This window comes from Myxocyprinus asiaticus, chromosome 37, assembly GCF_019703515.2.
Source record: "Myxocyprinus asiaticus isolate MX2 ecotype Aquarium Trade chromosome 37, UBuf_Myxa_2, whole genome shotgun sequence".
Taxonomy (NCBI): domain Eukaryota; kingdom Metazoa; phylum Chordata; class Actinopteri; order Cypriniformes; family Catostomidae; genus Myxocyprinus; species Myxocyprinus asiaticus.
This window is the reverse complement of record NC_059380.1, coordinates 16,381,170-16,395,763: the sequence shown is the minus strand read 5'-3', so window position 1 is coordinate 16,395,763 and position 14,594 is coordinate 16,381,170. Positions and strand designations below refer to the sequence as shown.

General features: G+C 38.5%; 1 protein-coding gene across 7 annotated transcripts in view; it reads left to right on the top strand.

The window, feature by feature from the left end:
- Positions 1-12,902, top strand: part of LOC127428059 (protein ECT2-like) — a 44,754-nt gene extending 31,852 nt beyond the window's left edge. For 3 of the 7 annotated variants that reach the window (XM_051676103.1, XM_051676100.1, XM_051676104.1), the window contains 6 exons: positions 281-400; positions 5,515-5,653; positions 6,234-6,388; positions 7,303-7,410; positions 8,387-8,527; positions 11,906-12,901. In XM_051676103.1, the coding sequence (XP_051532063.1) occupies positions 281-400; positions 5,515-5,653; positions 6,234-6,388; positions 7,303-7,410; positions 8,387-8,527; positions 11,906-11,995 (753 nt within the window). In that variant the 3' untranslated portion in view covers positions 11,996-12,901. Of the gene's footprint in view, positions 1-280; positions 401-5,514; positions 5,663-6,233; positions 6,389-7,302; positions 7,411-8,386; positions 8,528-10,456; positions 10,809-11,905 lie in introns of those variants that run through there. The other 4 variants (XM_051676099.1, XM_051676101.1, XM_051676102.1 and 1 more) reach the window with 3 other exon arrangements.
- Positions 12,903-14,594: the final 1,692 nt, after the last annotated feature.

The following is a 14,594-nucleotide window of genomic DNA, read 5'->3' as shown; positions in this document are numbered from 1 at the left end:
TCTGTCGTCATTTACTCCCTTTCATGTTGTTCTAATCCCATATGAGCTTCTTTCTTCTGTGGTACACAAGGAGATATTCTTAGGTGTTAGAATGTTAGTCTCAGTCACCATTCATTTTCAGTGCATCTTTTTCATACAGTGAAAGTAAATGGTGACTGAGACTAAACAAACTAAATTCTACTTTGGCTTGTTTAAATAGTGTTCGGGTGGAAACTGATGTGTGTGTGTGTGTGTGTGTGTGTGTGTGTGTGTGTGTGTGTGTGTGTGCGCGCACTTGTAGGCCAATTTGTTGTCGTCACATCGGAGTCTGGTCCACAGGGTGGAAACCATCGCTCTTGGAGACAAACCCTGTGACATGGGGGAACACGTCACACTCTTCCTCTTCAATGACTGTTTGGAGGTAAAGCTTCATCTTTCCAAATCACAAATTTATGGAAATATTACAGCCAAGCAAAGTGCTTATTAGACTTAATAATGCAAAAGCTCTATCAGATCCTCAAAAAATGGCACTGTATGAAAAATTAGACTTGATTTATTTTCTCAGACAAAGAGCCAACTTTTCTGTGAACAAATGAAGCATTTGAATATACAATTAAGTTGATTTATTTGAACAAAGTGCAATGTCACATATTAAAATGACTCTCGGCTAGACTTGCTTTTTTGTACATGGCTAAATCTCATAAAAACCTGTCATAAACATGCCATGGTTATGTTTTGCTCTCAAATCAATGAAAGATATAATAAATTATACTACCATTTAAAAGTTTGTGCGCAGATTTTATATAAAAACATTTTGATTTTAAGGCTTATTGTGAAATTCTCAAAATGAGTTTTGTATACAAATACAAACTGTACCTACCTATGAAGTTGAAAAAATAAATAAATACTGTGTGTGTGTGTGTATATATATATATATATATATACATACATACACACAGTTGTGCTCAAAAGTTTGCATACCCTTGGAGAACTGGCAATATATGTACCATTTTTAAAGAAAACATGAGTGAGCAGGCAAAACACATTTCTTTTATTTCTTATGGGATTCATATTCAACTGTAGGTTATAACAGAATGACAGAATCATAAAACAAAACATGGCAACATAGAAAAAAATTAAATGACCCCTGTTCAAAAGTCTGCATACCCTTAGTTCTTAATACTGTGTATTGCCCCCTTTAGCATCAATGACAGCGTGCAGTCTTTTGTAATAGCTGTCTATGAGGCCCCAAATTCTTGCAGGTGGTATAGCTGCCCATTCGTCTCGGCAAAATGCCTCCAGGTCATGCAAAGTCTTTGGTCGTCTTGCATGAACCGCACGTTTGAGATCTCCCCAGAGTGGCTCGATGATATTAAGGTCAGGAGACTGTGATGGCCGCTCCAGAACGTTCACCTTTTTCTGCTGTAACCACTGGAGGGTGAACTTGGCCTTGTGCTTAGGGTCATTGTCGTGCTGGAAAGTCCAAGAGCGTCCCATGCGCAGCTTTTGTGCAGAAGAATGCAAATTGTCTGCCAGTATTTTCTGATAACATGCTGCCTTCATCTTGCCATCAATTTTCACAAGATTCCCCGTGCCTTTAGAGCTCACACCCCCCCCAAAACATCAGTGAGCCACCACCATGCTTCACAGTGGGGATGGTATTCTTTTCACTATAGGCCTTGTTGATCCCTCTCCAAACATAGCGCTTATGGTTGTGACCATAAAGCTCTATTTTGGTCTCGTCTCTCCAAATTACAGTGTGCCTGAAGCTGTGAGGCGTATCAAGGTGTTGTCATTTGTGGCATTGGCACAGTAAAGGCTTCTTTCTGGCAACTTGACCATGCAGCTCATTTTTGTTATCGTCGTATTGTGCTCCTTGAAACAACCACACCATCTTTTTCCAGAGCAGCCTGTATTTCTCCTGAGGTTACCTGTGGGTTTTTCTTTGTATCCCGAACAATTCTTCTGGCAGTTGTGGTTGAAATCTTTCTTGATCTACCTGACCGTGGCTTGGTATCAAGAGATCCCTGAATTTTCCACTTCTTAATAAGTGATTGAACAGTACTGACTGGCATTTTCAAGGCTTTGGATATCTTTTTATATCCTTTTCCATCTTTATAAAGTTCCATTACCCTGTTACACAGGTCTTTTGACAGTTCTTTTCTGCTCCCCATGGCTCAGTATATAGCCTGCTCAGTGCATCCACGTTAGAGCTAACAAACTCATGGACTATTTATACACGGACACTAATTGCAATTTTAAACTGTGTGTGTCACCTTGTGTGTCTGTAACAAGGCCAAACATTCAAGGGTATGTAAACTTTTGATCAGGGCCATTTGGCTGATTTCTGTTATCATTATGATTTAAAAAGGAGCGAAACAACTATGTGATAATAAATGGTTTCATATGATCACTATCCTTAAATAAAAGATTTTTTGCATGATCAGTCTTATTTTAAAAATCAATGCCAAAATTTCACAATTTCTGCCAGGGTATGCAAACTTTTGAGCACAAGTGTGTGTGTGTGTGTGTGTGTGTGTGTGTGTGTATATATATATACACACACACACACACATACATACATACATACATACATACATATAGATTATACAGAGTTGGGAGGGTTACTTTTGAACTGTATTCCACTACAGATTACAGAATACATGCTGTAAAATGTAATTTGTAATGTATTTCACTTGTTTTGACTATAAAAACTCTGCCAGTACAGTAAGACAAAATACACGTTAAAAATACATTCTCTGAAAAACCTAAATATCTTATGCAGTGTTGTTTCTAAAACAAGATACATCAAATTGATCTTGTTTTAAGGATTTTTAGGTATTTTTACAGGAAAACAATACAAAAATTATTATCAAGAATAAGATTTTTGCCCTAATATCAAAGGTTTACTAAAAAAAAAACAATTATGATCCAACTTGAATTTTCTTGATAAAAAAAAAATATGATCATGCCTGGTAACGTGCATGTAAAATGGCTAGAAATAGCATTTTAGCTTAGCGTAAAGCTGACAATTTACACAAAGTTTATTTCTATTTCTTGTACTTCAAACTTCTCTGTCTGCTCGTATGAATGTAACACATCATAAGAAAGTGTTTCACCACTGTTCAAATGCACGTTGGATCGCATCATTTATATGTATAAAGTTTTCCATCTGAAAGGACTAAATATTAAATGAAACAAATGACAATAAAATGCAAAGTAATCTCTTCAGTAATCAAAATACTTTTTGAATATAACTATATTCTAAATACCAATGATTTAAATTGTAACTGTAGTGGAATACAGTTACTTATATTTTGTATTTTAAATATGTATTCCTGTTACTTGTTTCGTTATTCCCCAAACCTGTGTGTGTGTGTGTGTGTAGTGTGTGTGTGTGTGTATATATATACACGCGCGCACACACACACACACACAGTTGAAGTCAGAAGTTTACATACACTTAGGTTGAAGTCATTAAAACTAATTTTTTAACCACTCCACAGATTTCATATTAGCAAACTATAGTTTTGGCAAGTCGTTTAGGACATCTACTTTGTGCATGACATGAGTAATTTTTCCAACTGTTGTTTACAGACAGATTGTTTCACTTTTAATTGACTATATCACAATTCCAGTGGGTCAGAATTTACATACACTAAGTTAACTGTGCCTTTAAGCAGCTTGGAAAGTTCCAGAAATTATGTCAAGCCTTATTTAGATTCTGATAGGCTAATTGGAGTCAATTCGAGGTATACCTGTGGATGTATTTTAAGGCCTATCTTCAAACTCAGTGCCTCTTTGCTTGACATCATGGGAAAATAAAAAGAAATCAGCCAAGACCTCGGAAAACAAATCGTGGACCTCCACAAGTCTGGTTCATCTGGTTCATCATTTCTAAATGCCAGAAGGTACCACATTCATCTGTACAAACAATAGTATGCAAGAATAAACACCATGGCACCACGCAGCCATCACACCATTTAGGAAGGAGACGCATTTTGTCTCCTAGAAATTAATGTAGTTTGGTGCGAAAAGTGCAAATCAATCCCAGAACAACTGCAAAGGACCTTATGAAGATGCTGGAGGAAACAGGTAGACTAGTATCTATATCCACAGTAAAACGAGTCCTATATCAACATAACCTGAAAGGCTACTCGGCAAGGAAGAAGCCAATGTTCAAAAACCGCCATAGAAATCCAGACTACAGTTTGCAAGTGCACATGGGAACAAAGATCTTAATTTTTGAGAATTTCCTCTGGTCTGATGATACAAAATTTGAACTTTTTGGCCATAATAACCATTGTTATGTTTGGAGGAAAAAGGGTGAGGTTTGCAAGCTGAAGAACACCATCCCAACCGTGAAGCATAGGGGTGGCAGCATCATGTAGTGGGGATGCTTTGCTGCAGGAGGGACTGGTGCACTTCACAAAATAGATGGCATCATGAGGGAGGAAAATTATGTGGATATATTGAAGCAATATCTCAAGACATCAGCCATGAAGTTAAAGCTTGGTCGCAAATGGGTCTTCCAAATGGACAGTGACCCCAAGCATGCCTCCAAAGTTGTGGCAAAATGGCTGAAGGACAACAAAGTCAAGGTATTGGTAATTGGTAATGCAGTAAAAAGAAAATACTGTATTATATTAATAGGAATCTGAGAATCACCACTGAGACTAGGAATTACATTAATAAAAAAACTCTTGAAAGTAAAATATCTGGACGTATTATGGTAATGAAAACTGAATTGAGGAAAATGTGTTTGTCATGATGCAAAGATCCTTAATTGATCCTAAAAATTGGTCTCATTTTCTTTATGCAAAATATGATTTATTTTGAATTTTGCAGTGAAATGTGACCTGGACAAGTTTGAATTAAATCCGTCTAGGTCTTCCCTGACACACCCAGATCGCGGTCATCTCAGTTTAACCTCAGCTTCTCACCATTTTCATGAGATATTTCCCAAAATCACTGCAACCTCACACACACGTTCAGTTCAGGGACATCCGGTGCTGTTGAAGAACAAATTCATGAATAATTTATGCATGTGCAGTTAACGCTTGCTGTCACTGCTCTCCGATCTGTTTCCCCAATTAGAGTGGGGATACGTTTAAGCACCATGGAGAGGTCCGCCCGTGTGTGCTGGCATGCGGTAACGGTCCTCTTTACTCGCTGCTGGGTCTAGACTAGTAAGTAATGAGTGCAGGGAAAAAGGAAGCCTCTGAGTGATCAATTATTCATTTAGAAAGTCCTCTGTATGCTTATCTGTCACCCCAGCTCTGGGTTACACATTTTGGCTCTTCTAAAGCACTGAAGGACTCCCCACCATTCCGCTTTAGTACAGGAGAGAACACTTTACATTCCTATATTATGAAGGAAGTAGCATGCTTTAAAGGGATCAGATGAGGGTCACGAATAACTAAAATAGGACTGATTTTGCCATCAAAAAATCTTTACTAGCATAAGTGGATCTCAATAAAAGAAATAATTATATGACCCTTTAAGGTTTAATGTGTGTGATTTCCTTATGTGTAGATTGCCAGGAAGAGACACAAGGTGATAACCACATTCCGGAGTCCGTTGGGTCAGACGCGGCCACCCGCCCAGCTCAAACACATCACCCTGATGCCTCTGTCCCAGATCAGGAGAGTTTTAGACATCCAGGACACAGAGGGTGAGATTGGTGGGAACGTCTGCATTCTTAATCCCACCATGGGCTATTTTTCATATTTATTTTCTCAGAGTTTTCACAATCAACATGCTGGAGAGAGAGATTTAGTCTGGTTTAGTGGCGAGCATAAAAACGTACTATCACTGCATTTTTAGCTCATTAAAACCAGTCAAGCCTCAAAACCCTGGTGTTATTGCAAATGAAATAGTACATTAAGGATGAAGATCACATCCTGCAGCCTGGAAATTTGACAAACTTTAATCTGTATCTATAAAGAGATTCTCCTCTTGCAGGAACACATAGGCGTGCCCCAAACTTGTGGCACTGATCAATTGATCAAGCTATAAATTGTTTACTTATATTTGTCTCTGCATATTAAAGCGATAATTCACCCAAAAATTTAAATTCTATCATCCTATACTCACCCTAATGCCGTCCCAAACTCGTATGACTTTCTTGTCTCTCGAAACACAAAAGATATTTTAAAGAATGTATGGATATTTTTTTTAATTTTTTTTATAGAATGTAAGTCAATGGGGTCCAAATGTGTGTGAGTGTATATTAGTGTTTATCTCTCTCCTAGAGTGTCAGAATGCCTTCGCCCTGGTGGTACGTCCGCCTACGGAACAGCAGAACCTGTTATTCAGCTTCCAGCTGACGGCCGAAGACACCCTCAAATCTGCTTGGCTCAAGACACTTTGTCGTCAAGTGGCCAATACGATCTGCAGAGCCGATGCGGTGAGCATGCGCACACACACACACACACACACACACATACACACGTTGGTGCGGCTATCCTTATGAGGACTCTCCATAGACATAATGATTTTTATACTGTACAAACTATAAATTCTATCCCCTAAACCTAACCCTCACAAAAAACTTTCTGCATTTTTTACATTTAGTATGTGTTTTTTTTTTTTTTTTTTTTTTTAAGCGATTTTAATTATGGGGACACTAGAAATGTCCTCATAAACCACATTTATAGCATAATACCCTTGTAATTACCAGTTTGTAACCTAAAATGTCCTCGTAAACCACCCAAACCCACACACATGCTCACACTCAAACACACAGAAACATAGTCACTTCCTCCTCAGATCATCCCCCTCAGGTCTGGAACAGAACTCAATTATTTATTTTATTAGCTCTGCTTTCTTTTTATTGTGGCTATAAATTAGGAGGTTTGTATGGGCCTTTTGGTGTTGGCTAATCCTATTAGATGGTCCTGTGTGGCTAAACTGGAAAGCAGATTAATGTAATTAGGAGAGGAATTGTACTTGAACTTTAAACTTCAGACGCACCGTCTTTATCTTCAACCCACAGAACCACAGGTCCTTCTCGCAGACGAGCCCAGCCCTGCCCAAACGGCACATGTAATTGGCTGAGGCAGACAGATGTATGTATTTCCATTTGTAATTAAACAAGCCGGACTATGCATTTTAGGCTGGTCTGCAGTTCTCAGACCGTCCATAAGGTGGTGTCATATCCACACGCCACCCATGGAAAATGCAGCCCACATTCACACTCTGCTGCTCTGAATATCAAGAAGCCCCAGCTGTTTTGAAGGCTGAACAGTGATGCTTCTCTTTGCATTTTGACAGGCCAGCAGAATCGCTGTGTATTTATTTAATAATCCGTGTCTTAAACAGGAGGATCTTATTCAGAGCACTGATCCGGACTCTGTCCAAGTGAGCACAAAGGACATGGACAGCACGCTTAGCCGAGCATCCAGGGCCATCAAGAAAACGTCAAAGAAGGTAGGAGAAGAATCCTGAAAATATTAATAATGAATCAGACACTGCACACTTGCAAATTCACTTTTAAGTCTCATTAAAGGATTAGTTCACCAAAAAAATGAAAATTCTGTGATTATTTTCTTACCCTCGTGCCAGTTCAGTCCCATATTATTTTCTATCTTCCATGGAACACATAAGGAGAAATGTTAGAGAATATCCTAGCCTCTATTTTCCATATAATGAACATTTAATGAGGACAGTGGCAATCAAGCTCCAAAATGACGAAAAGTCACCATCATAGTATCATAAAAGTAGACCATATGACTTGTGCGCTATATTCAGTCTTCTGAGGCTGTACAATAACTTTGTTTTTGGAACAGAGCGATATTAATGTCATTATTCACTGAAAATCTTGATATTAGCACTAGCACTCCTTAGTGAGTTTGATGTCCGTTTACACGAATGAGTCACTCTTGAACCGAATCATATCAATCAGTTTATTAAACCAATTAAACAAAAAATTGGTCTGAATGATTGTTCACAAATTGAACTGATTTGGTTCTCAAGTTTGATACTCAATGAGCCATTTGCAGTGGTTAGCGGCTCACTGTTGAGGAAGATTTTCAGTAAATAACGACTTTGAGTTCAGGCTGTTTCACAATCGCTATCGTATGGCTTTAGAAGACTAGGAATAATGTGCACAAGTCAAATAGACCACTTTTTTTATAATACTTTAAAGTTGCTTTTTTGTGATTTGAGCTTCACAGCCATAGTCATCATTTACTTTATTACATGGAAAAAGAGTGGCCAGTATTCCACTCGTAATACGAGTTTGGAACTTGAGTAAATGAAGACAGAATCCTTATAGTTATGAGTAGTGTCTTAACAGCTCGCAAACCAGTGGCTTAGTTTCATATAATACCAACTTGATTTTGTGCTGCAGCTACAGTATAGGCTATAAGAATAGTGATACTAATTGAGTGTGTTTGCTTTTTAGGTCACCAGAGCATTCTCCTTCACTAAGACACCCAAGCGTGTGCTTCAGAGGGCATTTTTGGCCAATAGTACCCCAGATGAGATGAGTCCTGGCCTAGACCCAGATCACATGGGACGAATGACAAGCAGTTCCACACTGGCTGTGAGTCACACACACACACACACTTTCTCTCTTTCTTAAGATCTGAAGTCCTAACCTCAGCACAGAGGCTACTCTTCTCTCTCTTCCTGAAAACATTTAGAGGAATAGTACACCCAAAAATCAAAATTCTCATAATTTACTCACCCTCATGCCATCCAAGGTGTGTATGACCATCTTTCTTCAGCAGAACACAAATTATTTTTAGAAGAATATTTCAGCTCTGTAGGTCAATAGAATGCAAGTGAATTGGTGCCAAATTTTTTAAGCTCCAAAAAGTATATATAATCATAAAAAATAATCCATATGATTCCAGTGGTCTAATTAATGTCTTCTGAATCGAAACACTATGTGTGTGTAAGAAATAGATTAATATTTAAGTCCTTTTTTACTTACAATGTTCACTTCCGGCCAGGTTGAGGTTTGTACGTTGACTAGGGTGGAGTTGAAACTGCCTCTTGCCTGACGTAAGCACGTAAGCCTACACCACATAGATATTCATACATAGATCCCTTATTAGCAGCTGTTTCAATGAACCGCAGTACTTTTTCGACACAAAAGGAGTTTAAGCAGCAGTCTGAGCAAGGAGCTCGGTCTGGGGCATCTCCTCCACTCACTCACTTGCATTCAAACAGATTCAAACAGCTCTCATTGTTCACCATTCCAAGATAGCAGCGCAGTTGATGTAGCCAACCAGCTGAATGAGGCATCTATTTATGATTCTCTATGCTCCTCTGTTGTAAACAACACTGCGCTTCCGGGTTTTTTTTCCTTCGTATTTCACGCATCATTTCTCACGTGAACTTGCCAATGCGCTTGACCTCGACCCTCGTGAATGTTTAGTAAAAAACAAATTTAAATATTGATCCATTTCTTACACCTAGCATTTCGCTTCAGAACACATTATTAATCCACTGGAGTCAAAAAGCTTACTTTTATGATGGCTGTATGTGCTTTTTGGAGCTTCAAAAATTTGGCACCCATTCACTTACATTTTATGAACCTACAGAGCTGAAATATTCTGGTAAAAATCTTAATTTGTGTTCTGAAGAAGAAAGTCATACATCTCTGGGATGGCATGAGGGTGAGTAACTGTGAGAATTTACTTTTTTTGGTGAACTAACCCTTTAATGTCCATAACATTCTCACTTTTAACTTGCTGTTGATGGACAAATGTTGGTGAATAGGTCCTTAGGAATGCTTTGTTCTGATTCAAAACCATGCTTTGCAGCAAATATTTGCACTTTGATGGAAATAGACCTTGAATCCAAAATGTCAGACTGATAGGCACATTCCTTCTTTTCTTTCACTTTGATGCCGAACAGTTCATTCAGGTTTCCAAGCTTTTTCCAGTGAAGGACGAAAATTTGCCATTGGTTAAAATAGGTATATTCGTTATAATTTTATGTATTTTTTTTTGTTTCATTTAGTCACATTAGACTTGGTGTGAACAGGCATTACAAAAATGACTCGCACAGTCGTGTTGCTCATTTGTTGTTTCCTGCAGGTAAACGTTAATAGTATGCATGAAATGCATTGACACATTTGGATGCATTTAACCTACAGCAACAGCTTAGTTTGGCCATCCACTTTTTCTGCATTTCTTTCCTTCAGCATCAGGGGTCTCTCTCTCTCTCTCTCTCTCTCTCTCTCTCTCTCTCTCTCTCTCTCTCTCTCTCTCTCTCTCTCTCTGTTTGCTCCATTTGAAAGAGGATATTTTTACCTTTTTCATTAAGGTGATTCATGCACTGCTAAATATTTGAGAAATCCCTGTGTCTGTAACCAGATCACACTCAAATTTTTCACTTCCTATTCAGTTTCAAAGAGAGGGATTGTGAGGCAGGAGCACTTTGCCGTGTGATGCAACCAGATGAGGCTAATGCGCGTGCTCTCTTGCTCTCTCTCTCTCTCTCTCTCTATTCATGAGTGTAGATGTCTCGTTCTGCCTCTACATTCAGTCTGACTGGCTCTATTAAAGGTGCTGTGGTTCAGCGGTCAAACTCTCTGGATCACGCCCCGCGGCTCAGGGTCCCGGTGTGTGTCCGCACAGCATGTAGTTCAGAGAGGGGTACTGAACCAGCACCTCCCAAAACCCAGCCCAGACCATCCATCCTCTCCCTCCCAGCACCCCAGGCTGTAGCTCAGCCGGGGCGGCAGTGCAGAGAGCTGCTGGCACCCCCAGAGCCGCAGCACAGTTTCCCCGGGTCCCCACGGAAAGAGACCCTCCTATAGGACTCTTGAATGTGAGCAGTTCTGCCTCTCTTACTCACAGGGGCTTACTCTCATCTGGGAATGGTGCACTAACTCACTTCTTCATGGATGGGCTATGGTGGCACTCATTTATTATAGACGAGCACTTTAGGAACAGTTCACCTAAAAATAAAAATACTGTCGATTTACTAACCCTTATGTTGTTCCAATATAACAAACATGTAGTCCCATTCCCGTATGGCTTTCTTACTTCTGTGGAACATAAAAGGAGATGATAGGCAGAATGTTACCCTCAGCCACCAATCACTTTCTTTGAATGTAAAAAGATGTGGTTTAAGATGCTTTTATAGTTCCATGATTCTCAATATGAGGAAGATTTGGTTTCTCATATAAAGACGTAATCACATCTCTGGCATGATAAGGGTGCCTTTTTCATAAAACGTATTTTTCACGAGATCGCGATTGGCATGATCTATGGCCATGAAAGTCAGAAAGGGGCTGATAAACGTGACAATCTCCAATCCACCCTTTAATTTGGTCCTGTAAGGTAGCATTTGTAGACTGGAGTGTTAGTTGCACTGGGTTTTAATGTGTAGTTTAGCCCTGTGAAGGCAATTTATCAAATGGCTTTTTCCCCCTCATTTGCCATTGGCCATCTTTATTGATCTAAAGGCCTCCAAAGGCGAAGCAAGGCCAGCTTAATTCTTACTAAGCAATGCTAATTAATAGGATTATGCTGTGTGAGTGTGTATATGTGTGTGTTAAAGCACCTGGTGGTTGTTACATCTGTGGGCACATTAAGAGGGAAGCAGAATAAATTGGGTTTGTGGTTTGCTAAACTTTTGTTCACCCCTACATCTCTATTTTGAGGGAAGAATACAGTGTAGGTTATTATCCTGTGTAGGTGTTTCCTTTGGGTAATGCTGTCGGTTCTGAAGTGCCAACACTAAACAAGGGTCAATTGTGTGTGTATTTATACCAGAGCAAGATTGTGAAGCCAATATCATTAACATGGATTCCTCTCCTCCTCTCTTCACCTTTCTTGAACAAACTTGAATAAACACAAAATCCTGCATATTTCAGGCTTCTGTGTGTCGACTTAGTTTAAAAACCCTAATTCTATCCTTTCATCACTGTATTACATCTGCTTCTCTGTTTTGTTTTTTGCAGGCAGTTCATTCCCCGTCCATGGTCAACCTGTCCTCTGCATTTGAGAGGAAGTACCATACCTTTAGCCGATCCACAACTCACCTGATCTGAACTTAGTGCACGGCTGTTTCCTGCACTCTACAATATTGCAATTAACTTCCTCATAATGGTACACGTCTGCCCCCACGCCTCCACCTCCAGGTTTAATTTACAGGTTCAGAAGAGTTCTGTGTGTCCTACCAAATGAAGGAAGACTTGATGTCAATATCTGCACACATTTAATTAACAGATAAAGAGACATTAATAACTTACATTTTTCTGTTTGTATTAGAGGGATAAAAAAAAAAAAAAAAATCACTCAATTATTAACCACTGAAAGTATTTCTTAACATTTTATGAGGTAGGCCCAAATCTAAGCTAATCTAGTTTCTAGCTTTTATAAAGCTATAGACATCCGTCCTTTGCATTAGAGTGAAAAATGCTAAGAGCTGCAAAAGCAATGTCTGACATGGCCTGCATTTTGCATACATTTTAGAAGTGATTTTTATTGTTGATTTTGGGGGTAAGGTTTTCTAAAAGGCAAAAGAGGGTGGATTTGTGCCATTGTCATATTTATTCTCCAGAATCACCTATATATATATATATATATATGTATATATACATATGTATGTGTATATATATATATATAGTTTATGTAAATTCTGTAACCCTTCTCTCTGTTTGTGTAAATATTGTATTTTTCATCTTTGTGATTGTGTCATACTAATATTGTTCGTCTTGATTTGGTTGTATCTTTGTAGTCTCAGCACTTGTGTCAACAAACATTTATTCTTATGTAAAGCAAATGTAATTTTTTTTTTTTTTTTTTTTTTTTATCTTTTAAAAGGGATTGATTTATGGTCTGACAGCTGCAGATTTGTTTGGAGTGAGCTGGTTTTATGATATTGGTTTCACAAGTTTTGAAGGTGACTTCATTTGTTCTATTTCAATAAAAGAAGCATAAAGCCTTCATAGTGTGCTTGCGTGTGTTTATTTATATATATATATATATATATATATATATATATATATATATATATATATATATATATATATACAGTTGTGCTCAAAAGTTTGCATACCCTTGGAGAATTGGTAATATATGTACCATTTTTAAAGAAAACATGAGTGAGCAGGCAAAACACATTTCTTTTATTTCTTATGGGATTCATATTCAACTGTAGGTTATAACAGAATGGCAGAATCATAAAACAAAACATGGCAACAAAGAAAAAAATGAAATGACCCCTGTTCAAAAGTCTGCATACCCTTAGTTCTTAATACTGTGTATTGCCCCCTTTAGCATCAATGACAGCGTGCATTCTTTTGTAATAGTTGTCTATGAGGCCCCAAATTCTTGCAGGTGGTATAGCTACCCATTCGTCTTGGAAAAATGCCTCCAGGTCATGCAAACTCCTTGGTCATCTTGCATGAACCACACGTTTGAGATCTCCCCAGAGTGGCTCGATGATATTAAGGTCAGGAGACTGATGGCCACTCCAGAACCTTCACCTTTTTCTGCTGTAACCACTGGAGGGTCAACTTGGCCTTGTGCTTAGGGTCATTGTCCTGCTGGAAAGTCCAAAAAGAAGAATGCAAATTGTCTGCCAGTATTTTCTGATAACATGCTGCATTCATCTTGCCATCAATTTTCACAAGATTCCCCGTGCCTTTAGAGCTCACACACCCCCAAAACATCAGTGAGCCACCACCATGCTTCACAGTGGGGATGGTATTCTTTTCACTATAGGCCTTGTTGACCCCTCTCCAAACATAGCGCTTATGGTTGTGACCATAAAGCTCTATTTTGGTCTCGTCACTCCAAATTACAGTGTGCCTGAAGCTGTGAGGCGTGTCAAGGAGTTGTCGGGCATATTGTAACCAGGCTTTTTTTGTGGCATTGGCGCAGTAAAGGCTTCTTTCTGGTAACTCGACCATGCAGCTCATTTTTGTTCAAGTATCGTCGTATTGTGCTCCATGAAGCAACCACACCGTCTTTTTCCAGAGCAGCCTGTATTTCTCCTGAGGTTACCTGTGGGTTTTTCTTTGTATTCCGAACAATTCTTCTGGCAGTTGTGGCTGAAATCTTTCTTGGTCTACCTGACCTTGGCTTGGTATCAAGAGATCCCCGAATTATTAAGAAGTGGAAAAGTGATTGAACAGTTCTGACTGGCATTTTCATATTTTAAAAATCAATGCCAAAATTTCACAATTTCTGCCAGGGTATGCAAACTTTTGAGCACAACTGTATATATACATACATTACCAGTCAAAAGTTTTGAAACACTTGACTGAAATTTTTCTCATGATCTTAAAAATCTTTTGATCTGAAGGCGTATGCTTATATATTTGAAATGAGTTTTGTACACAAAAACATAATTGTGCCACCATATTAATTTATTTCATTATAAACTAAATTTAATTAAAAGAAATAAGTTTTTGAAATTGATGACTTGGACCAAATAATAAAGCAGCCAATAAGTGCCCAACATATATGGGAACTCCTTCAATACTGTTTAAAAAGCATCCTAGGTTGATACCTCAAGATGTTGTTTGAGAAAATGTCAAGAGTACATGTCTGTAAATTCTAGGCAAAGGGTGACTACTTTGAAGATGCTAAAATATAACACAGTTTTGATTTATTTTGGATTTTGTTTAGTCACAACATAAT